The sequence below is a fragment of the Acomys minous genome, assembly GCF_964271855.1.
Source record: "Acomys minous genome assembly, chromosome: 2".
Classification (NCBI taxonomy): domain Eukaryota; kingdom Metazoa; phylum Chordata; class Mammalia; order Rodentia; family Muridae; genus Acomys; species Acomys minous.
The window spans coordinates 89,482,162-89,506,011 of NC_140484.1; the positions used below are offsets into that span (position 1 = coordinate 89,482,162).

Sequence of the window (23,850 nt, forward strand, 5' to 3'; positions counted from 1 at the left end):
GATTAGCAACAGTTTTTCCCTGATTTGTTGGACTAGATGACACTGCCCACTTATCATTTATCAGCATCCAGCTATGTGTCCACCTTGATTGTACCCTCAGAAACCTGCCCTCCATCGGAGGCCATTGGTGCGGTGTGATGAATTAGAACAGTTTCACCATAAGCATTATGGGCTATCTTTCTCCATGTCTCTATCTGTAGGCTTTTCTACCCATTTTCAACACTGACCTATATCTGACTCTATTTTAAAAGTGTTTAAAGGCTTAAGACTGGGTACAAGAGTTAAATCAGAAGAATAAAGGTCTCTCTAATTTGGATGCGACTGAAGTTGACTGTAGTCATTAGAGAAAAGCTGAAACTTTTCATCAATAGAGCCTAAATATTCACATAGAAATAGTGGCGCAGAAGAAGTCATATCCATTCAACCCCTCTTTGGATGCACATGAATTTCCAGAATGGAAAATGCCTTCTCTCACGCCAGCCCTCCAGGTTTCACAGGGCACTCGGTGCCATGACAGGGAAGGAAATTGGGGTGTTGCTTCCATTTCCTGGATCCACCAGAAAATTGGTTCTTTATTAGTTTCCCAGTGCCATCCTAACTGAATGGTTCAAACCTGAGAACTGTGAACCACAGGAAGTTAGCCACTCCCAGTCCTGAAGCTTTGACTGTGAAATCAAGGGCAGTGGCTGAGCTCTTTTTGAACTCTCCTGAGAGTAGCCTGTCCTGTCCCTTTCAGCCCCTAGCAGGCCTGGCTCTTTGTAGTTTGCAGCTGCCTGTCTCTTTCCTTGTTCTTTCTGGCGTCTTCTCTTGTTTGCTTTCCAGAAACATGGAGCATGGCAGTCATCTTAAATTGGGTTCTCTCTGATTACCTCACCATAACGTAGTCACATGCACAAAGACCCCATTTCTAAATAAGATCACATTCGCAGGCACCAAGTGAACCTGTCTTGGGACAGAGTGTGTGATAATAAATACCGACCTCCCATCTTGTCCAGTTTTAAATATTTATTATTATTTAAATTTTAAATAGAAACAATGAACTATGTGACCACACAGGTGTCTGTGTGTGGGTATGTGTACATGATGATGTGTATGTGCTTGTGGAGGGCGGAAAGAGGGCGTCAGATTTCCTGGAGCTGGAGTTACAGGCAGCTGTGAGCTCTCTGAGGTGGGCACTGGGAACTGAACTCAGATCCTCTGCCAGAGCAGTATGTGTTCTTCGTAACTGAGCCATCTCTTTACTCCTCCCCTTTATCCAATTTTATAAGGAAATTTATTATACACAGGTCTAGTGTGAAGACATTCTAAGGCCATTGAACAAAGAGGAGCTTAGAAAGCAACAAAAGAGGTGCATAATTTTTCAGTCTTGGGCCTCCCCTTAGCTGGGGGACAAATTTGAATACTGACTAGGCTTCTCCTTATTCATCCTTCTCACTGTGGGAGGCATGGTCTCAAAGGAAGACAGCTTGGAGCAGCCCCCAGAGGCCAACAGGGCAAGGCAGCTTGGCTGTTGCCTTGATGACCGGCAATTGGAAAAGCCACGTTCTTCACATGGGTTCATGTGGCCAATGTGTTGCTTCATTCATTCAATACGCCATGATCAGACCTCTAAAATGTGCCAGACACTGCTCCAGTGGACAGAAACTGACGTGAAGCAGAAAGGCAAACCTCCAGTCTCAGGGCACTTGCGTTACAGCCAGAGAGACAGAGAACACACAGGAAAATGTGTGAATAATATTACTTCTGATAATCATACATGTGGAAAGCCCTGGGGGGGGCGGCGTGTTGATGAGATATTGCTCTAGGCAGTGTCTTCTCAGGGAGCCAGCTTTCCAGCAGACACCCAAGAGTCATGCTCAAAGTGAACTACACAATGGTTTATGAATGCAACATTCCAGGTAGGGAGACAACCACGCACAGGGAAGGTAAAAGTCTGTTGGGGGAAGGGCAAGAAAGCCCGCCTAGACTGACTGAAGGGGAAATGGGCAGACAGGTAGGAAGCAGAGCAAGGGCTTTGAAAGACAGTTGGATTGTTAATAAAGCACAATGACTACAGCAGGATTTGGGAACAAGGGAATATGATTTGATAATTACCTTTTAAAAACCGGCTGGTTAACCCTTTAGCAGCCATGCCGCTATGGCACCAATGCACACATCTTGTCTGGCAGTCGGGTAGTGCAAAATGGAAGGTTCACAGCTGTGTAAGACGGTTGATGACAACCCTCTTCCAGGAGCCTGCACGGTACTTCCAGAACTTTGAAAGCTTAGCCAGCACTTCTGGCTCTGTTCCAGATTGATTTCTTTTTTTTTTAATTAAAATTTCTTTTTACATATACATTTATATTATTACACATATATGCAATAAACTACATACAGCTACAAGAATCATGAGACAATCAGGAATTATATATATGTTACATTCATAGTGTTTTGGTTATTTGTACTTGGCATCCTTGAAGAAAACATCTTTCCTATCTTGGTGCATCTAAAGTTCTGAGTGTAAATCAATGTCTATCATATCTCATTTCTATCAACCTAAAGACATCTATCTAGACCTAAAAACATCTTAACCCCTAAACAACAAAGCTTAATTATAAAACTAAACTATCTGGTCTTCAACACCATCAGAGACTTGAGAAGGAATAAAATTAATTACCTGAGTGAACAGGAAGTTCAGCTTGATTTCTCTGTCTTTCAGCTGAAGCATGCTGTGTCTTCCCTGTACAATTTGGTACAGTTTGGGAAGCAGACTGTGACCCCTGTGGGGGTGACTGAATTGTAAGGGGCAAGCATAGAGTCTGTGAAAGCAGCCAGGAAGAGATAAGAATTGGTCAGAGGGGTTGGGACATGAGGGCTGTGGAGAAGATCCCCTTTCCTCATGGATTCTGGCGGATCTGATGTCTTGCGTATAGGAAGAGGGGAGTTTAGGGTAACCATGGGTTATTTGATTGGATCATGTAGTGGAGAGTAGTGCTTTCCCTTAGAAGTTGGCAGGAAACAAATTTGGGCAGAGGGAGACACCAGAAACCAAGAATCCCACTTGGTTGTATTACAGACATCATTAAAGAAATTTCCAAGGGGCTGGAGAGATGGCTCAGAGGTTAAGAGCACTGACTGTTCTTCCAGAGGTCCTGAGTTTAATTCCCAGCAACTACATGGTGGCTCACAACCATCTGTAATGTGATCTGATGCCCTCTTCTGGCCTGCAGGTGTACATGCAGGCAGAGCACTGTATACATAATAAATAAATCTTAAAAAAAAAAAAAAAAGAAGTTTCCAAAACCAGCTGGAGATATAATTCACATACCACTTGATGTGCCCAATGTATACAATTCAGGGTTTTTTAGTATGTTGTGAAGTATGTTTTAGTATGTTTAGTATGGTTTTAGTATGTATGAGAGTCATACACCCTTCAACTTTAGAGCACTTTATGACCACTCAAGTAAGCCCCACACCCTTCAGCCACATTCCCCCGGTCCTCCTCCCCACGCCTCAGCTAGAGGCAACTGCTCATCCACCCCTTGTTTCTATACATTTGCTTTTCTGGAGATTTTACAGAAGTGGAATATATGTTATGATGTTGATTGACTTTCCTGAGGAGATGTGAAAGAAACATCTATTCACCCCAAATGAGGGGGGTGCACACAGACCAAAGGAAGATTCTAAGTCTAAATTGGTGAAGTCAATGAATTTCTTAATATTACTTATGGAGGCATGGGGGACTCACAGCAAGTCGTATCATGGAAAGCTTGTCTCCAGACACCAAGCACCTACATTTTGTGGTATTTTATCTCCAGAAGATTTAACATAGACCTGGGTTCAGGGTGTAAGCTTTGTTGCTCTCAGGAGCACCATCACATGGCAACCTTCCACCATTGGCCATGTATATAGCCGTGTAGCTCCTTAACTGCACAGTCGAAATTCACTGGGCATATTCTCTGATGGCCCAAGGGGCCTAACTACCCCAAATGCCCACTCAAGGGTCAGTTACCTGAGGAGACTGAGGAACTTAGTTGTCTAGGGAAGATCTGTGAGCTTGCTGAGGTTAACTCTTGTTACTGTTAATGGATGAAAGAACATATGTCTCAATTCTTTTTTTTTTTTTTTGATGGAACACACTGAAACCCTCATCCCACAGGACCAGCTTACACAGTCTTGAAGATTAGGGCTCACAAGACATAACCTAAGTCATAGTTTCCCTTTGCTGGGACCATTGTGCCTTTTAGGGCTTCTGGGATTTCTGAGATCAATAAATTGGTCTTGGGAAAATCAGTTCAAAGCCCTTAAAGGCTATAAAAGTGCATTTATGATGGAAGGAGTGTTGGAGGAAGGGCATGGCTCTCACAGTACAGCTTAGGGTATGGTGTCCTTACCCATACCTTATCCAGGAGGCCCAGGGAAGCACGGGGAATCTTATTTTCTGCAGTGTGTGATTTTAACATTGGCATTGAGTGCAGCACGCTCCAGGAAGAAGGGAAATCCCAAGTACGTAATGAAGATACAAGAGTAAGAGTCAGCTCTGGGGACAGGCTGAGATTTGAGAAAGTTGGAGAGTTAAGGGGCTGGGGAGGCAGTTTAGTTGGTAGAGTGCTTGCTCAGAATGCCCAAGGTTGTGGGTTCCATCTGAAGCACCACATAATCTAGGTGTGGTAGCTCCGACCTATAATCCTAGCCCATAAGAGGTGAAGGGGCAGGAGGATCAGGGTTCCAGGTTATCTTCAGGTACCTAACAAACAAGAAAAGCTGAGTGTGGAGATGTGGCTCAGTGGTTGAAAGTCCACATTGCTCCTTCAGAGGACATGGAGATCCCGCAAACAAGTCAGAGAGAGTGGCCTGTTATTCCAGCAGCAGGGCATCCAACACACACACACACAGACACACAGACACACACACAGACACACACACACACACATGTAGGCACACATGAGCTGGAGAGTTAGTTGAGCCTTGACATCATCCACTCTGTAACAGTCCAGTTCAACTGCATTGCAGTGGGCACTTTTCAAGCGGACTTAACTCTCATGGTTCCTCTCTTCGCCTGCCCAGGGAAGGTCGAATATGAAGTAAGCGGGCAGTGGTGAGGATACACAACGTCCTGAAAAACAGGACAAAGGTCAGAGGAACATGCAGGTAAGACCTTTCCTCTTCATAACCTGTGCCCTTAAACTGGTGACCCTCACTGGTCTCCTGGGGTCAAAAAGGTGTGTCTTTGAAGTTAAAGCCTCTGGAACACAGAGTGTGCCAATGCCTCAGGGAAAGCCTGGAAACGAAGCAGGGCTCTTTGGAGAAGTTTGTCTCCCCCCACCCCCCCAGTCTGGGATCCCAGAGAGGGATGCTATAGATTTATGTATCTCAGAGTAGTGCTGAGTGTTGGGAGAAGCTGGTGTCCCAGAGCAAGGTGGGGTTCAGGGAGCTTTGAGTCACATGGCAGCAATGTGTAAGCCAGAGGCTCTGGCCTTTCAGGTTTTGTGGCTGCAGGGCCCCTAGATAGATTGGGGGCACATAGGGACCCCCCCGCAGGGCGGCTCCAGTAACAGAGGGGTACTCTAGACAGGAGAGCCTACTCTGTCTGTCCACTGGTCGCCAGCAAAGCCCAGCTTTTCTCTCTGCAGAGTGGTGTTCCTGTCGGAGTCTCCAAGGCAAGGGAAAGAGAGGCCCGGAGAACCGGTTTTGGAGAAAACCATCCAGAAAGTCACACAACAGAAAAAAAAAAATGGTTTAGAACTTCCCCTATGTGGCAGCATTTGGCCTGTAGAACGAAGCCTGCAAACACTCCTTAAATCCCAGCCATAGATTGCTCTAACCTTAGGGACTTGTACTGTACCTTCCGCCTCAGCACCGCGCCCCCCCCCCCCCCCCAGCACTCCTAAAAGCCAGTATCCAGTCACAGGGGCCTCTGGCCAGAGATAGACAGAACGTACAGGTGGCCTTCGGGGGACTCAGGCATCACCCCACTCCCTCCACTCCCCACCTGCTACACTCCATCCACTTGCTGGAGCGAATCGCCAGTAGTTGTTTTCCAAAGAAGGGCTGGGTCACTCTGCGACACCGCGTAGGTCTGGTTCCCCCAGGGGGCAAAAGCCACGCACGCGGGCTGGACGGCTTCGGACCCTGCCGGGATAACTGAGGCAACTTGGGTAGCCCGCAGCGCGGCGCAGTGGCAGAGGCGGGGGCGTGAAGCCGCGCGGCGCGGGTAGCCCGGATCCTCACAGCACCGGAGCCTAAGGGGCGAGCGGGATCCTCACAGGCGCCTAGGGCAACCTGCGGGAGTAGCGGAGCCTGGCGCTCCCGCCCTAAGCTCAGGGGGAGCGCAGCCGCAGCGGGGTTCAGGGCTCTAGCCTAGCGCCGCCGCCCCCCGTGGTGGGGGGTGGGCTGGGGGCGGGGCGGCCGGGGTTGCCTTCCTGGGCGCGATCCCCGAGCGCGGCACCCGGCGCGGGCGAGCCACCTCCCCTGCCGCCCGCCAGCAAGTTTAGCGGCTCCGAGCCCAGAGAGCCAGGGCTTTCGGAAGGATTGGTTTCTTGCTGGCATTGGTGCTCCCTGCTTGGCGGGGAGCCTCAGGAGCGATGCCGATGGATGTGATTTTAGTTTTGTGGTTCTCTGTGTGCACCGCCAGGACAGGTAAGCAAGGCTGGGCATTAGGAGGGATTTGGGGGAAGGTGGTGGTGATGGTTGGTAGTGGGGTTCTTGGGCTGCTGTAAGCTTGGGTTACTCTGGCTTGGAGGCGCGGAACCTAGCTCTGACCCGCTGGTGAAGGACGGCAGCGTGCTTGGGTCTCTGATCTTCCAGCACAGCTCGGGGTAAAAGCGCTGGAAAAGATATCCCCGCGAGCGTCCTCTTCCCTGGGGACGCAGCTGCGGACATTCTGTGTGAGGGGTGCGGCCGAGTGGTCGCACCCTTGTGTGGCTAGCAAGCACCTTCCCGGTTCTCAGGAGTCAGAGCCCGCTGCAACGCAGCCAGCTAGCCTTCTATCTTTGAACTTGCAGGGTGCGGTGGGCAAGGCTGTCTCCGAGCTGCGGGAGTTCCACCCGCAGAGGGAGCGCGTGCGGTTAGCAGGCGCGGCCAGAGCCCGGGGAGCCAGGCGCGGCGCGGGAGAGGGCTGCGGGGGGGGGGGGGGTGAAAGTGGAGATTGGCGAGCTCTTCCGTGGCTCCCACTTGGCTCCGGGAGGGGAACTCAGGAGTGTTCTCCTCTATACGCTCCCCGCCCAAAGGACTGGGCAAACAATTATTAGGAGGGAAATTAGAGCAGTGGAGACAACCCAAGATTTTCTCGACTCCTAAACGGTGTTTCTCCTGTTACCATGAAAGATTGCGTGTGAGGGCGGACCGGGACTAAGGGGACTCGTCTGACGGCCAAGCCCCCGCTAGAGGTGCCTTGTGAGAACTCTAATACGCACTCCCTTCTTTCCTCTTCCACAGGCTTTCCTGACCCCAAGTCCCGTGGGGTTTAGGAACGTAGCCTACTTCACCAAGCTTGTAGTAGCTGTCAGGAGGCAGGGGCGGGGTTAGGATGGGTACGAAGTGGACCAACAGAGTGGAAGCAGCCCCGTAGTTCTTGGTAACCAGACACCAGACTCATTGCCCAGTCTTGGATGCCTAGAATGGATGTACGGCCAGTCCCTGTCCCTTAACTGCCTTCAGTAACCCCTCTAGAGGTTCAGTCTCCCTTGCTGGCTTGACAGCTGGCTTACCTTGAGAGGACTGAGGAGCTCGCTCCACCTTTAGTCCGCTTAAAAAGTTCCATCTCCTTGAGCCCCAGGGGCCTTTCTTGGGAGTTAGGAGTCTGGGAGCTTCTAGACGCCCTCCCTTACTTCTCAGGACCTAAGTGGACTATGGCTTTCAGGTACTCAATCGTAAAGCAACAAGGAAGCATTTCTCTAGGGACAAAAGAATCTCAGTGTCTTTCTGGAGCTTCCTCTACAGCCGACAGACCCAAGACTAAGTGGAGCTTACCACAGTTGCTTTTAGCAAACCAGAACTAGCCCCAGGAAGATGAGAACAGTGCACGGGCTAGAGCTGGGTTACCCGCTGGGAAGGGAGGGTAGTGCTGGGGACATCCTACAGAGGAAGGGGGGAGAGAGAGCAGCCTGCTGGCCATTCCATATCATGGCCCAAATGTCTCCATCCTTTGTTTTTTATTACTCTTTTGAAAAGTTGCCAAAAACTGCGCTCATGCAGCGCCAGGCTGAGTTTCCATAATACTTCGGTTGCAGAGACCCTGATGTGAGGTGTCATCTTCCCTCCCCTCTCCAGCCCCTTTTTCATCTTGGACAAACTCAGTTGTTTGCTTTGACAGTGGGTGGCTTCTTAGGTGCAACACAGGGAAAGAGAGAGGACCCCTGTTCTTGATGACTGGGAAACTTACAGCTGAGAATCTTGGTGGAAACCGGAAAGCATCCTTGTTACTCAGTGTGATGTGGGAGGAGAGGCTGTGAGAAGTTGGTGTTCAGGACACACACACACACACACACACACACACACACACACACACACACACACGGGAGGGAAGGTCTGGCTACAAGGTGGAGAGAGGAGGGGGTGGGGTGGCTGTTCACCTGTAAGGCTTTGCTCTGGCAGTGAGGCGTGTGAGTTTTGTCTTGAGGGCTTTGGAAGGGCACTAGAATGCAGTCCAGACCCAAGGAAGCACTGGGCAAAGACAGGAAGGGCCTAAGGATGTGGCAGCTCCCCAGTCCGTCCCCAGACTTGGTGCAAGGCCAACCTCTGTGCTTCTTGGTAGTAACAACTTGATTGCCTGAGGCCACGTACTTTCTCCATATAAATTGTTGGAAGAATTAAGGCGATGGAATAAATCATCCCCATTGTCTTTGCAGTTTCTTGTAGTGGGAGGGAGAATTGTGATGGGTTTCTGGAAGCAGCCTCTTTGGTTTTGCACAGGAAGCCCCATCTCTACATCCCACATCCATCCTTAGGTTGCAAAGGCCAACTGGCGATTACAACATCAGGATCCAAACAGCTGGTTGGAGAGTTTATTTGTCAAGTGAGACAATTATTGTCTGGGATGTTAAGTCTTAGATGAAGTAAACATGTGGCCCACTTGGCTGCTCAGATATCACTGGCTTTTAATGGAAATGAGTAGATGACATATCAGACACATCTTCATTAAAGCAAGACTGCAGTGCAGGGGCAGCTTCGAATGCAACCATCTGATGGTAGCTTGCTGGCACCACTCTGGCCTGGAGAACCTTTGGAGTACATGGATGGGCAGAGCAACAGCAGCAAGAGCATTCTGCACCCACAAGTTTTCTCCTGCAGCTTAGAAATGCCAGTTGTATGAGCTCAGTGCTTAAGCCTTCCTTGCTTTCCAGTTTTTTCCCTGGGGTGTGGGGGCGGGGAGTGGCACCAGGGTAGAGAGTGAAGGGGGTACCCAAAACATCAATAACCCTCCAGGTGCCCACTTGGTGCCTCCTGCTGCCCCATGCAGGAAAGGAGAGAGTTTTCTATTTGAAGCAATTCTTGGTGGCTCAGCAGCAAGCCCATCGCTTTTCAAGGTATTAAAAAGAGATCAAGTGGCCATACAGTCCTGTTATTAGAGGAGGTCACAGAGTCTCTTTCTAGTGTCACTTTGTTCTGAGTGGACCAGAAAAGCAGCTGCTACCAGGAGGCGGATTAGATCCGAAGCAGGACAGAGCAGGAAGCTGTTCTTGGAAGCCTCCGTCTTGGGCATCAAAGGCAAACTGAAGGGCGTTGGGCTGGGCTTCTCCTTGGCTAAGGCTGTGGGCAACAGCAGGGATCAGCTGAAGTGACTTCCGAACATCAGATCCAGACCTCAAGTGCCTCTGTCATATTGACTGCTGCTTTCCAGGCTCTGAAAAATATCTCCTCCCCAGGAGCTTTTTGTTCCGCTTAATTCTAATGCCCACTTTTAGCCATTTGTAGAGCTGTTATGTCAAAAGTAGAAAACTTTAATAGGGTTTCCTAGGAAATGGCTGGACCTGGCAGCACAGACAAGAGACAGAAGCTTGGAAATAAAACCTATTTAATGGAGCCGGCATCTCACATGATGCAAGGTTCAGGAGAGGCCACGTAGATGGTTCCTTATTAATGTGTTTTCTGATTCCCTATGCCATGCGCAGTGTGTTATTCTATCAGCATTGGGCATCGTCCTGAAAGGGACTAATTAAAGGGAGAGACCAAAATTACATCTGAAAGCCTAATTGGTTTCTTTTTTTGTCTGGGAAGTCTTCATATAAAGAGCAAAATGGTTTGCCAGTGGGAGGAGGGCCACCTGAGTTTTGTCTTTAACTTCTGTAGAGCACAGGATCACTGCTGGGATGGTCTGGAGAGTGTGTCTTAGGAGGGGCATGTAATCCAAATCCCAGTTGAGGACCTGCCGTATGTAGAGCATGTAGAGCGAGCCTGTTTGTGAGGTCACCACCCAGACCTCCAGTGTCAGGGATGCAGCACTGTCCTTTCTATGCATGAGGAACTGAGGCTCTCAGGAATGATATTTGGTAATGACGGAGGATTTGTATTTCCACAATATATCTTCTGAATTAAGGATACTGTTTTCTCATCTGGGGATGTGGGCTTGAGGACACTATTATAGTATTTTATCTGTTCCACAGGGTCTCTTTGGGCACCTTTTAGGTTTTTGCATTGCAGATCCCCTAGGCGAAGAGACTTGTGTATTTTTAAATTGAACATCTTAGGGGGTCTTCAGTTTCTATGCTGATTTTCTGTTGCCACAGTACAGCTTCACAACAAGCTACCTTAAAGCAACAAGTATTTAAAGACTTAAAGCAACAAGTATTCACTGTGTTTGGATGCACGTAGGTTGGTCTGGTGTTGTCTTATCCAGGCAGGGTCGAGCTGAACGTCACTTCACATTTAGGCAAGTTGTGTCTGCACTGTCCTCATAGACCAGGGGGCCTATTCCTAGGGCTATGATCACATTATGATGAGGAACTCCCACCATGTGAGCACAATCAAGCCTCTGCTTTTGTAAGCCTCGATGCCTCAGTAGCCAAGGCAGGGAACACAGCTGATTTCGGAACAGAGGAAGAAGTGGCCTTCATTCACTCCAGCAAGAGGGTGGATGTGGGATGGGTGAAGATTGGCTATTTTATGCCAACTTGACACAAACTGTAGTCAGTAAAATGTAAGCCAAATAAACCCTTTCTTCCCCAAATTGGTTTTGGTCATGGTATTTCATCACAGCAATAGCAACCTTTTTTTTTGTTTTGTTTTTTTCTTTTTGTTTTTGTTTTTGGTTTTTTCAAGACAGGGTTTCTCTGTGTAGCCTTGGCTGTCCTGGACTCGCTTTGTAGACCAGGCTGGCCTCGAACTAACAGCCTGCCTCTGCCTCTCGAGTGCTGGGATTAAAGGCATGTGCCACCTCCGCCCGGCTAGCAATAGCAATAGCAATCTTAACTAAGATAACCATAGTCTGTTTTCCTTGGTTCGCCTGCCCTCTTGTCTTTTTTTTTTTTTTTTTGATCTTTCTTATTGCTCTGAGGTCATAGCTACCACAGAGGACTATATAGCCCCACAATCAAGTAAATAACCCTAATCTGAATTAAAAGCCTGTTAAATGTCAGGTCCTCGTGGGAGGCTGCAGGACAACAGAGATGTTTTGCTTTCTTCATGTCTGGCTAAGAGCACATGGACCAGCCACTACCAAGTTCCTGGCCAGAAAAAGACCAGGTTGGAGGCCCTCTGAGATCACCTTTGATTTAATTTGTGCTGTATAGGTTGAGAACACTATAGATCAAATTGAAATATTAGTCCCTTTCCTGTCTGTTCAAGGTGATCACGGAGCTGCTGCCATCCAAGCTCACAAGCCCTGACAGCTGGCTCATGGGACTGTGACTAAAGAAGACAGAGAATTTCTTGTCCACTTTTGGTTTGCTCAGAGCGGGCACTGTGAACTGGGCTGGTGTGTAGTACGAAAAATAGCTCACAGGTGGAAGCTTACAGATAGAGCATCTTTGAAATGTCAATCTGAGCATAGCCCTCCAATCTTTTCCCTAAGCACATATTTCACAGTGTTCCAACAGTCGACCCTTAGAAACAGAATATAGCCAAGGTCCTTGTCACTGGCCCTGGTAGTCCCTAGCTAGCACTGTCAACTGAGAAGAGAGTGACCAGCAAAGAGAGTCTTAAACTTTTTAAAAAATGACATATTTACTTATTGTTTATGTCGGGCAAGGCTGTGGGGGCGATGGTGGTCATGGCACAAGTTTGGAGATCAGAGGACACTTTGTGGGAGTTGGTTCCTTTCACCATGTGGGTCATGAGACTTAGATGGGCAGGCTTGTTGGTGGGTGCCCCCACCCTCTGAGCCAGCTCACAGACCTTGAAGAGGGAGAGACTCTGAGGAATTTTCTTTACCAGGTTGGACTGCGGGCCTTTCTGTAATGGATTGTTATGATGTAGGGGGGTCTAGCCCACTCTGGGTAACACTATTCCCTTGGTAGGTGGTCTTGGGCTGTTTAAGAAAGCTAGCTATGCATGAGCCTGCATGGGCATCAGTGAGTGAGCCAGCAAGCAGGTTCCTTCATGGTTTCTGCTCTGAGTTTCTGCCTTGACTTCCCTCAGTGGTGAGGTGTGGAGACTGTTTTGCCAAAGTGATGGAAAGGAAAGGAGAACACCTGTCTTTAAGCTCTTTTTTGCCATTCCTCCCACCCCTGTACCCATTCCGCTACAGCCCAGCCTATCCATCCCTCTTCTGTTTCTAGAATACTCATGGTGCTCCTGGCTTCCACACAGGCCTTGGCCCTCCTCATTTTGGCTTTTAGCTCAAAACAACTGAGCCAGGCCACCTCTCTGCCGCTAAGTTGTTTTTCTATTCCAATACATTCTTTCATCTTCTTCATGGTATTTTTTTCCCCAATCTATCCTCTTTGTTTCTTCTCTATCAGGAATGAAAACTTCATGAGAATGTTCTTAGTGCCCACAGCATGTACGGTACCTGTATGTGCTGCCTGGGACCCCGTGCCCAAAGATGTGAGAAGGATCTTTGGGTCATCTGGTCTTGTAACTGGTTGCATTTCAAGGAGAAAATTCTCATTCTCAGCTCAGAAGATGTGCGTGAGTGCGTGTGTGTGTGTGTGTGTGTGTGTGTGTGTGTGTGTGTGTGAGAGAGAGAGAGAGAGAGAGAGAGAGAGAGAGAGAGAGAGAGAGAGAGAGAGAGAGAGAGAGAGAGAGAGAGAGAGAGAGAGAGAGAGAGAGAGAGAGAGAGAGAGGAGCCTGGCAGAAACCAAGAAGGCAGTTAAATGTACCATACCTTTGATTTAACCTGGTTTCTGCCTTGGCAATGACTGGATTCAACTCCAAAGCCCCTTTCCAACTAGCCTTCTGATGTAGCTGCAGGCTTTACTTCCTAATAGGGGAAGGGGAGGAGAGGGATGCACTTCCTTCCCCTAATCTATATAGGCAGGTAGGGTAGGAGAAGGACAGGGGAGGCTGTGGGGGCTTAGGAACACCTGATGAATATTCACTGAGTCTCGGTGGGACAAACTGAATCCCGTTCTGAATCCAGCCTGGGTGACTGCATTGCCATCAGAGGGAAGTTGGCAGCTGCTGCTGATTAAAACATTTCCAAGCACGCAATCAGAACCCACTATTGAGATGCTAAGTGGAGCTGAGCAGAGCCTTCATGAATGGCTTCAAACAAAGTTCCTCAGAGTGATCTGTAGCCTTATTAATATATGTAATTGGAAATCACTTTGCAGCCATGAACGAGTCGTTCCACAGAACACTCTCTGAGTAAGAGACACCCTCGGGGATCTGTCGTTCCCAGACAAGGAGAGTCAGTGCATTCCTGCCCTAGCGAGAGGTGTCTAGGCTTCTGCGTTTCTATTCAGGATTCCTATGGAGGGGTGTACCTACCTGTTAATAGGAACACCCACCTTTTCCTGCCACCATTTTCCAGTAGGGGCAGCACCCCGCTCCACGGCTTTCTTCTTGTGTATGGCAGGTAGTGGTTCCTGGGTGATGGGGCTCGCTCTGGGCAGGGTTTGCTGTTGTGTCTGTCTGGGGCAGATAGATGGGCACCACCATCCTGCATCCACCATCCTCACACCCTGAAAGTCTAAAGAACCTAAATTTCTTTGTAATTCATCAGACAGCAAAAATCGTCCTGAGTTGAATTCATTTGGTGACAAAAATGTGGCCTGAAGGGATATTGGGCTGTTTAAGTCATTATTTCAATTAGGAGAAAACATTACACTACATTACACTCTTTCAATCCAGAAATACCATGGAGTTTGATTATAGGCTGCTGACCAAGTCTTTGCCGAGGGTGTTACATAAAACATGCCGTGTAGGCCATATTTCCTTTTCAACCTGTGCTCCCTTTTGAATTCTGAAAATTATTTGGCCCCAGGGAGTTTGGGTGTAGGGGTAGACATCTATAATGGAGTGGGCCGGGGGAGGGGACAACGGAACTGAGTGAGCTTTGAGGGGGGGGTATAAGGTAGAGTTGTGCTCTGTTTTCCCCAGGGCAACCCCCCCTCCAGCACTCCTAACAGCCTTGGCTGAATCCTGACCACCCCTCTCCTCTGTAATCTGCTCTATATGTATTGCTGCCTGCACTCTGCCTGCTAAACCAACATGGATCTGTTTCTTCCTAGTGTTGGGCCTTGGGATGGACCCTGAGCTTCAGATGGACATTATCACAGAACTTGACCTTGTGAACACCACCCTGGGAGTCACTCAGGTGGCCGGAATACACAACGCCAGCAAAGCATTTCTATTTCAAGGTAAAAAAATGTCTTTTTTTTTTTTTTTTTTTTGCATGAGGTGAGGGTAGGAAGGAGGAGTCTGTCTGGAGGTATGCTTACTTTCTTGTGCTTGGGGATCACCTTTGCTGCTGCTGCTGCTGCTGCTGCTGCTGCTGTGTGTGTGTGTGTGTGTGTGTGTGTGTGTGTGTGTGTTTATCCTGAAGTGTGTAATAAGCAGGGAGTGTTCTAAGAGTGAGAATATGTGTGGTGGAAAGATACTTGATTTGACAGTGAAATGCTCCCCTGAGGACTTTGGTGGGGCCTGTTGAGGGATGAAGTCTCAGAATTTTTGGAATCTGCTGCTCGGCCATGCTTTGCTTACAGATCATTTATCTTGTGATTGTTTCTGTGGTCCCTTGTGCCTGTGCTTCTGTCTTATCTGTGGGAAGACCATGCCCATGGCTATATTCTCTTTGGGCGCAACTTCCTCCGCTCTGCCTGACTACACACCATCTAAACAAGCCTTTCTATAGCCAAGATGGAACAGTGCTTCAAAGCATGGGCTCTGGAGCCCCACTGACTGGACTTGCCTTCCAGCTTTGCCACTGTTGCCTGCAGGAGTTAGCTTCTCTGTGCCTTGGTACCCTCATCTAGGTGACAGATCCCAGCAGCAATCCCCTAATGGGGCCTCTGTAGCAGTGCCTGATATATAGTTCCTGTTTAGTGAACACTGGCATTGTTTTAGAATTCTTCCATGTCAAGAGTAAAGAAGACACACGCAGCCCCTGTCCTAAAATATAATGCAGAAAACATCAAATCCCACAAGTTGTTGTTGAACCAAAGTTGGTTATTCTGAACTGTGAAGAGGATGTATACACCGCCAATCAAAATTAATGGAGGCAAGTCTGTAGTAGAAGTTTTGGTTTCTTTAAAAACTCAGTTACGTTATGCAAACAGGTTTCTGTTTTAATCCCAAGTGTGGGATATGGGACCACTTTGGTTTGTCCGCAAGCTGAAAATCGCCTCATGCAACTCAGCGAGGGGCGTGGTCTTTGCCAGCTGGAATTAGTGGAATTCTGAGGACTCTGAGAAGGTATAAATATTAGAGCCTAGAGTGAGGAAGGGGCTTCAAGAAGCCGGATGGAAGGGGAAGAAGGCTGCTTGTTTGTCCTTTTGTGTTTGCCATTTGCTGTTGCTGGACTGCTAGATATCCTGATGCCTGAGATTGGCATTTTCCCAAAAAAACCTAGCGACCCTAACCAGCCAGAACTAAGTCTAAAGAGGTCTATGCTCCCTGTCCCTTTTAACCTTCTTTCTCTCCTACTTAGGCTTGGGGGTTGGAAGGGCAGTTGAGGCATAAAGTACCCCAATTAAAATAGAGTTAAAAAATAGTGCCTACACAACTCTGATTCAGTTTGGGTGGGAGACAGTGGTCACAAGAGAAAGATCACCTGGAAACCATGGCAGGTCAGCAGGGACCTGAATCTGAAAGGAAAGCCTGGGGTGGGAAGAGGTTAAGTCTGGCCATTATGGAAGGGAGGGAGTTACATGTTGACTTTAACAGAAGCCAACAGAAAGAGGTATAGATTATCTGGAGGGTGGTGCCCAAAGAAGAAAACACTGACTGTTTACCAGCAGTCAGAGGCGATATTTCACAAGTGGCATGGGTTTAAGTATTCTGGTGGCTTATGCAGTGCCCATTCTGGTAGGTGGGAGGCTGTGTACTTGTTAGCTGATGTACTTTAATCTCACAACACTGGGGACCATTGCAGAGGTTAAAGTAGGGGAGCATAATGATCCAACATGTAAGGATTACAACGTGGTATCGCCACGTAAAAATGCCTGACAAGGTTCTTTCAACTCAACCCTTCTTTGAAGACAAGTGCACTGGTTAGATTTCCGTTGCTTTGACCGCATACCTGACACCAACAACCTGAAGCAGGAAAGATTTATTTTGGCTCGTTTTAGAAGGTTTTGTCCCCTAAAGCAGGCAGTGGAGAAAGGAGCAGCTCACATCATGGCAGCTTGGAAGCAGACAGTAAGCCAGGGAGGAGTGGCGATTAATATACTCCAAGTGTGTACCTAGTGATCCACTTCTTCCAGCTGGGCTCCAATTTTTAAAGTTTTTATAGCTTCCCCACACTATATCCCCAGATAGGGGAGCATGGATGCAAAGCATGGGTGTACTGGAACATTTCATATTAAACATAAATAACAAAAGGGTTACTTTCGAATCACTGAACCGATATTATCAGATGTGATTTAAGATGTCCACTTGTTCGGATAACTAACAATTGTTAGCGATAAGTAGCAAATTAGCAAATCTATAGGTGTTGTATAATGACTTGCAACAAAACTACAGGTATGCAAGTTCCACTCAATTACTTAGACATTTGGGGGACCATTTAAGCTGGGGTGACGAAAAGAACAAAGGTGGTGTCATCTGATTGTTCTGCTCAGTGCCTTGTGGAAAGCCAGAGTCCCTGCCATTCTCTGTCTGTGAGAAAACTTGGGTGCTCCGTGAGCTTCATGAGGGCAGCGTTCCTGCCGCTTGTCTAGATAGTTCTGTTGTACGTAGTGGGTAGTAAGTGACTAATGGGCCTTTTTCATTGGGTTAAAATTCCTCTGCCCAGTGTATCTTAAAGAGGCTTTTGCTTGCACGGTTGGTTATTCACTCTACCACAGAGCCCTTGGGCTGGGTGGGGGGTTCACTCTACCACAGAGCCCTTGGGCTGGGTGGGGGGTTCACTCTACCACAGAGCCCTTGGGCTGGGTGGGAGGGGGGAATCTTTCTTTTAAACATGTTTCTTCTCTGTGTTGGCACTGGCCTCTGGGATGTCTTTCAGGTGGGGGTTTTCAGCTTCATCGGTGGGAAGAGAAACTCCATCTTGGGACTTGGATGAGACATTGCCCTATATCCTGGGCTCTTGCAATTGATTATACCATGCCTACCTGGATAGCCCAGGATGGCCCCTTTTCTCCTGCCAGTGTCTTACATCTGCAAAGGCTTCTTTATCACTTAAGGTGGCATATTCATAGGTTCTGGTGATTAACTCCCGGACTTCTTTGGGGGATCATTATTCTGCAAATTGCACCCTCTGCTCCCAAAGATTCATGTCTGTCCTCCATGCAAAATATCCTCTAACGTTCTTAATCCTTAAAGCATCAGCCCAAAGTCCCAAATCCCCTTTAGTCTTTCCTGTTGAAGAATTTTAAACCTTGCTCTTAATTTAGACCAGGAGTGCTGAGATGCACTCGGGACAGACTTTCTTTCTATCTGTAGGTCCATGGACCTGAAAAAAAAAAAAGACAGATAAGGGAGGCAGAAATGGAACAGCAGTCACAGACACTCCTGCTTAAAATGGGAAGAAGCGGAAAGAAGAAAGGGAACACCACCCATCCCAATAATTTGGGAACCCAGCAGCGCCAACGCCACTGAGTCTCAAGGCTTGGGGACAATCTCTGCCACCAATCTGTGGCACAGCTCTCTGGGATAGCTTTCCTTTGGCATGAAGGAGGACATGTGTTTGCAGATGACCAAGTCTATCAATCTGTTTCCTGTCAATGGAGGTTGGGGGAGGGGTCTTATGAGCCTTTATTCGTTTGGTCCTCTTATTTTCTTTTCAGTTCCAGTTGGTGATGTTTCTGACAGTATAAAAGTCTCAGCAATATTTTAAAATTATTTTTATTATCTTTAACTTCATCTTCTGTGTGTGTTTGTGCATATAGTGTATGGGGGCTGGGGATTTAGCTCAGTGATAGAGTGCTTGTGTAATAAGGGCAAGGCCCTGGCTTTGGTCTTCAGTTTTGGAAAAAAAAAAAAGACAAAATAGTGTATGTGTATGTATGTTCATATGAAAATGCATGTGGAGGCCAGATTGTCCTTGTTTTTTTGAGAGAGAGTCTCTAGAGTTCACTGATTGGTTATACTGGCTGACCCGTCCTTGCCCTGCCTCTCTAACACTCTGTGGTTACAGATATGTGCTGCTCACCTGGCTTTTTGCAGTGGGCTTTTAATTGGGGATCCAAACAAAGGTCCCTATGTTTGTCTGGCAGACACTTTACTGACTGAGCCATCTCCATAGTCCCTATTTTAAATTTTAAAACAAGCTTCCACAAGTTGTAGCAGGCCTACAACTTGAAATCCTCCTGCCTCAGTCCCCTGCATGCTGTGATCACAGATATGTGTTACCACACACAGCTTTGGGAATATTTAAAAACCGTATTTTGTTATTGATTGATATATAGTAGATGTACATAGTAATGGGGTGCAGAGGCGAATTTCAGTGCCTGTGGCCAGTGGGTGACGATCAGGTTAGGCTCAATGCATGACTGTCACCTTAGTCATTTATTGCTGTTCTGTTTTGGAACCATTTAAAGTTTTTTTTTTCTACTAGTTATTTTGAAGTATTTAATTAATTACTGTCAATCAGAATTATCCTACTTGCTGCAGGGCATTAGAAGGCACTCCGCCTAACTTAGTGTGTTCACCCCTAGGCTCTTACCTGTCCCTTCCTTGGCTCATACTCTGTTCTGTAGGATCAATTTCTTAGTTTTCACATACAACACTGAGCTTGCTGTATTTGCCTTTTTGGTACTGAACAAACATTGCTTTCTCTAATGTGTGTTCTTCCTGTCTTTGTTGAGAATCAGTTGGCTGTAGGAACCTGCATTTATTTCTGAGTGCTTTATTCTGTTTCATTGGTCCAGGCGTCTGATTTTATGGCAAATGTCATGCTGTTTTAGTTAATGTAGATTCTTAGCATGTCGAACAAGCTCAGGATTCTTGAAGGTCTCCTGACTATGAGGCTCTTCCATACATCTTTCTACCTCTGCTTCCACCACCCAGATAGCCGAGGTGACCCGTCAATCATACTTGATCTCTTCTAAGAGATCCCTGCTCGAAGAACTTTTCCAGCCTTTTAATTCTCTCAAGACACCGGGCCAAAAACTGTCTCATAACACTTGGCCTCCCCTCTAGCGTGGGCTTCCCCACCCCAAAGTCGGTCTCACTTTGTTATCTTTTGTGATGGAGACGCGCTGAGAATTCGGATCATCAGGTCTTCCTTGCTTTCTGCTTAGCAGTTTTTGCCCCAACCTCCCGCTTGCATCCGCCATTTTACAGGAGCAGCAGGAAATCAGGCCACCCCTGTAATCCCTTCAGCTCCTCAAACACGTTTGCTGTTGGCAGGTGTCTTTTCCAGGTCACCGCAGGGCCAATCACCGCCTGCCTTCCTGCCGCTAGCTGAAAGGTCCCTGTTTTCTGGTATGCAGTGTTCTCTGGTTTCCTTCTAAGCTTCCAGGAGTAGCAGCCTTTGAGCACTCGCAGTTAGACATACTTAACAACAGTTAAATATCCTCCAAGGCAGTACAGCTCTCTACTTTCCTCTCAGAGTTTCTAGTAACAGTCTGTGGAAGGCATTCTTCCACCACACCCTTCAGATTTTTTTTTTCAGGCTGTTTCTGATACCCAAGTCAAAGCCTTTCCCAAATTCTTAGCTGTTGGTTGCAGCAGTACCCTGACTTCAGACACACGTAATCTGTGTTATTTATTTACTGTTGCTATAACAAGTGACTGCAAATTTGGTTACTTCAAAATGTAATTATCAAAAAACAACAACAAAAAAACAAAACAACAACAACAACAAAAACCCATAAAAACCAAAATGTAATTATCTTAGAATTATGGAGGTCATACTTTTTTTTTTCTGATTCAGGGTTTCTCTGTGTAGCCTTGGTTGTCCTGGGCTCACTTTGTAGACCAGGCTGGCCTCGAACTCACATCGATCCACCTGCCTCTGCCTCCCAAGTGCTGGGATTAAAGGAGTGCGCCGCCACACCCGGCTAGAGGTTATAGTTTTAAAGTGAGCTTTGTGGGGCTGATGTTGGGGACTGAAGAGCTGTGTTCTTCCTGGGTAACTAAGCCTTTCCCACATCCAATAACTACCACCCTCCTGGACTTGATACATTGCTCTGGCGTGTGTGTCTGCTGTTACATTGCCTCCTGGTTCTGCCTCTCTCATCACACTGTCTTCTTGGGTACTGATCTGCTGTCCCCCGTCCCCTCTGTTGGGACTTTTATGACCACACTGGACTTATGCAAATGAATCATCTGTAACAATGCCCCCATTTCAAGACTCATAAAATAAATCACAAGTTTAAAGTTTCTTCTTCCAAGTAAGATGACTTATTTACTCAATGATTAAAGTGTGGACATTTTTGGGAAGAATGCTATTGTGACTGCCCATTGCTGGGTAGCAATGTGGACACTAGTGTGTTGTGAGTATTAGTTCAGTTAAATCTCCCTCTGTGCTGGAGAACTGTCAGTAGAAATGTGCAATGAATGTACCTCATGTTTTAGGGGAGGCGTGTTGAGCAAGTCGACAGAAGCTGGTGAAGTTACACATGTATTTCATTGTGAAATATTTTCATTTCAACATGTGGCCGACACAAAAGGTGACTGTTAAGATGGTTTACCTTTTGTTAACAAAGTCTTCAAAATTAAAGCACAGCCTTTGAAGGCTAATATTTCACCTGTAATCATCAATATATATTAGGTTTTATAAAACTTAAAGCTGAAACCAGTTTCAATAAATTATTCCATACAAATATTACATTAGAGCTTAATTGTCTCTATTGATGTATAATTGACATGGTAAACTGTGCACATTCAAACAGTATGGTGTGACGATTCTGATATACAAATATATCCGTGAAACTATCTCAGAATTAAGATAAGGATACAGATGTTTATCCTTACCTGTTTAATCCTCAACACCTACTTCTCCCCATCTCTCTCCAAAAACTGCTGTTCTACTATCATTTTTTTGATAGATTAATTTATACTCTCTAGAACTTTCTACAAATAGAATCTTATGGTACATAGATTTCTGGTCTGGATTTCTCCCACTCATTATAGGTATTTTGAGGTTTAGTTTTAAGGTGCTTTCCCTAGAGTACTTACACAGCTGGGGCTTGTCCTTTAATTTTGTGTTGGTTAGTTTTATGTCAACTTGACACAAGTCAAGAGTCATTTGGGAAGAGGGACTGTCAATTGAGAAAATGCCTCCATATGATTTGCCCGTAGGCCAGTCTGTAGCGCATTTCTTGATTAATGACTGATGTGTGTGTGTGTGTGTGTGTGTGTACCCAGCTTACTAGGGGTGGTGGCACCCACAGGCTGAGTTGTCTAAGAAAGCTGAACCAGCCATGGGAGCCAGTGAACAGCTCTCTGCGTGGGCTCTGCATCAGCTCTGCCTCCTCCCCTGGCGTCCCTGGATGGTAGACTACACGTTTAATATAAAACAAAACCCCTTTCTCCTCCAGTTGCTTTTGATCATGGTCTTCATCACAGCAATAAAAAAGTAGCTAAGACACGTTATTTACTGATTTATTTATTCTGTAAAGATGTATTTTTATTTTATGTGTATGGATGTTTGCCCATATGCGTGTCCATGCACGACCTTCATGCAGTGCCTATGGAGACCAGAGGAGAACACTGGATTGTCTGGAGTTACAGCTGTCTGTGAGGCATCACATGGATGCTGGGACCTGAATCTACATCCTCTGGAATGTCCTGGACCGTCTCAGTTGGGTATAGGGTCTTGGGGTCGGGAGTTTTTGCAGCGTCGGTGGTCAGAAGACAGGAGAGCGACACTCAGACTCAAACTTCCCCTGAGTTGGTCTGTTTGTCACTCACCTATCTTCTGTCCACCAACGCTTCAAAAGCTCTTGACCTCAAGAACCCAAACCCAACTGAGACGGTCCTCGACATGGAAGAGGTGTCACTCAGCTGCTGAGATACCTCTCCGGCCCACAATTTTACTTTTTTAAAAATCAAAAGGACAACCTAAGGATTTAAAAAAAGATTTTAAAATATATTTGATTAATTTATTCATATTACATCTCAATCCTAAGTTTTTTTTATTACATTTAGTCCACATTTAGTATGACTGTTGATATGGTTATTTAAACCTGTCTTTTTCTGTTTGTTTTCTACCTGTCGCTCTCCCTTCCCTTCCCCTCCCGACTCCCCCTGTCCCCTCCCCCCTCTCCCCTTCTCGCCTTCCCTCCTTTTTCTTCTCTCATCTTCTTCTTTCCCTTCTCATCTTCTTTTCCTTTCCCCCCTTTCTTCTCTTCTATTCTTCTGCTTTTCTCTTCCTTTTCTGTCTTGTGGATAAATGGACAGCTTTTTTTTTTATTTACTTATGATTCCATTTTATGTTCTTTGTTGGTCTCTTAATACAATCTTTTGTTTTGTGACTTTAGTGGTTGCTCTGGGTCACACAAAATCTGTCTTTATACTATCACAATCTACTTTCTAGTAACTTCTGGTCATGTTATTGTAAGAACATCTCAATAGTCCATTTCTGTGTCCCTGACCTTTGAGCTACCATTGCAATATATTTTCATCTTTATTTGTATGCTGGGCTACAGGCTGCACTGTTAGCATTGTTTTTATTTGCAGGGCTTGGAATAGGACCCAGGGCTTCACATATGCTCGACAAGTCCTTATCATCCAAGTGCTTGGACCTATTTTATCTCTCTCCCTCCCTCTCTCTCTCTCTGTGTATGTGTGTATGTGTGTGTGTATATGTATGGTCTTTTGTGTGCATATATGTGACCATGTGCATGCTTTGATGCTTTGCCTGTGGAGCCTACAAGAAGGCACCAGATATTTGGAATCTGAGTTACAAATGGTTGTGGGCTGCCACATGGGTGCTAAGAACCGAACTTGGTCCTCTGGAAGAGCAGCCAGAACTTTTAATCACTGCACCATATTTCTAGGCCCCATTCTTGCTATTTTTATTTAACAAGCCAATATTATTTAGATCAATTTAAGCAAAAAAGATTGACCTCTGTGTGCTCTTGTCTATGTGGTTACTGTGTTCTGTACTTTATGTCCCCTTTGTAAGTGTATATTTCTGTTAACATTTCTTAGACTGTGGGTCTCCTGGTGCTGAGGTCCTCTGTGTTTTATGTCTCTGAGACAGTCTTTATGTTTCCTTCAAGTCAAATACGTGGTTGCTGAGCATAAACTTCCAGCTCAGAAGGCTATTTTCTCTCATTCTTATTCACACTGTTCCTGGCACAAAATCAGCTGTGTTGCCGTGTGTTCCCTAGAGACAATGTACCTATCTTCTGTGTGCTACAGAAGGGTTTTATTTAC

General features: G+C 46.5%; 1 protein-coding gene across 2 annotated transcripts in view; it reads left to right on the top strand.

The window, feature by feature from the left end:
• The first annotated feature begins 6,021 nt into the window (after positions 1-6,021).
• The window catches only part of NELL1 (neural EGFL like 1), an 843,592-nt gene continuing 825,763 nt past the window's right edge, over positions 6,022-23,850 (top strand). The window contains exons 1-2 of one of the 2 annotated variants that reach the window (XM_084773584.1): positions 6,022-6,618; positions 14,592-14,720. In XM_084773584.1, coding sequence (XP_084629710.1) covers positions 6,564-6,618; positions 14,592-14,720 — 184 coding nt within the window. In that variant the 5' untranslated portion in view covers positions 6,022-6,563. The remainder of the gene's footprint in view (positions 6,619-14,591; positions 14,721-23,850) is intronic. The other variant, XM_084773585.1, reaches the window with a different exon arrangement.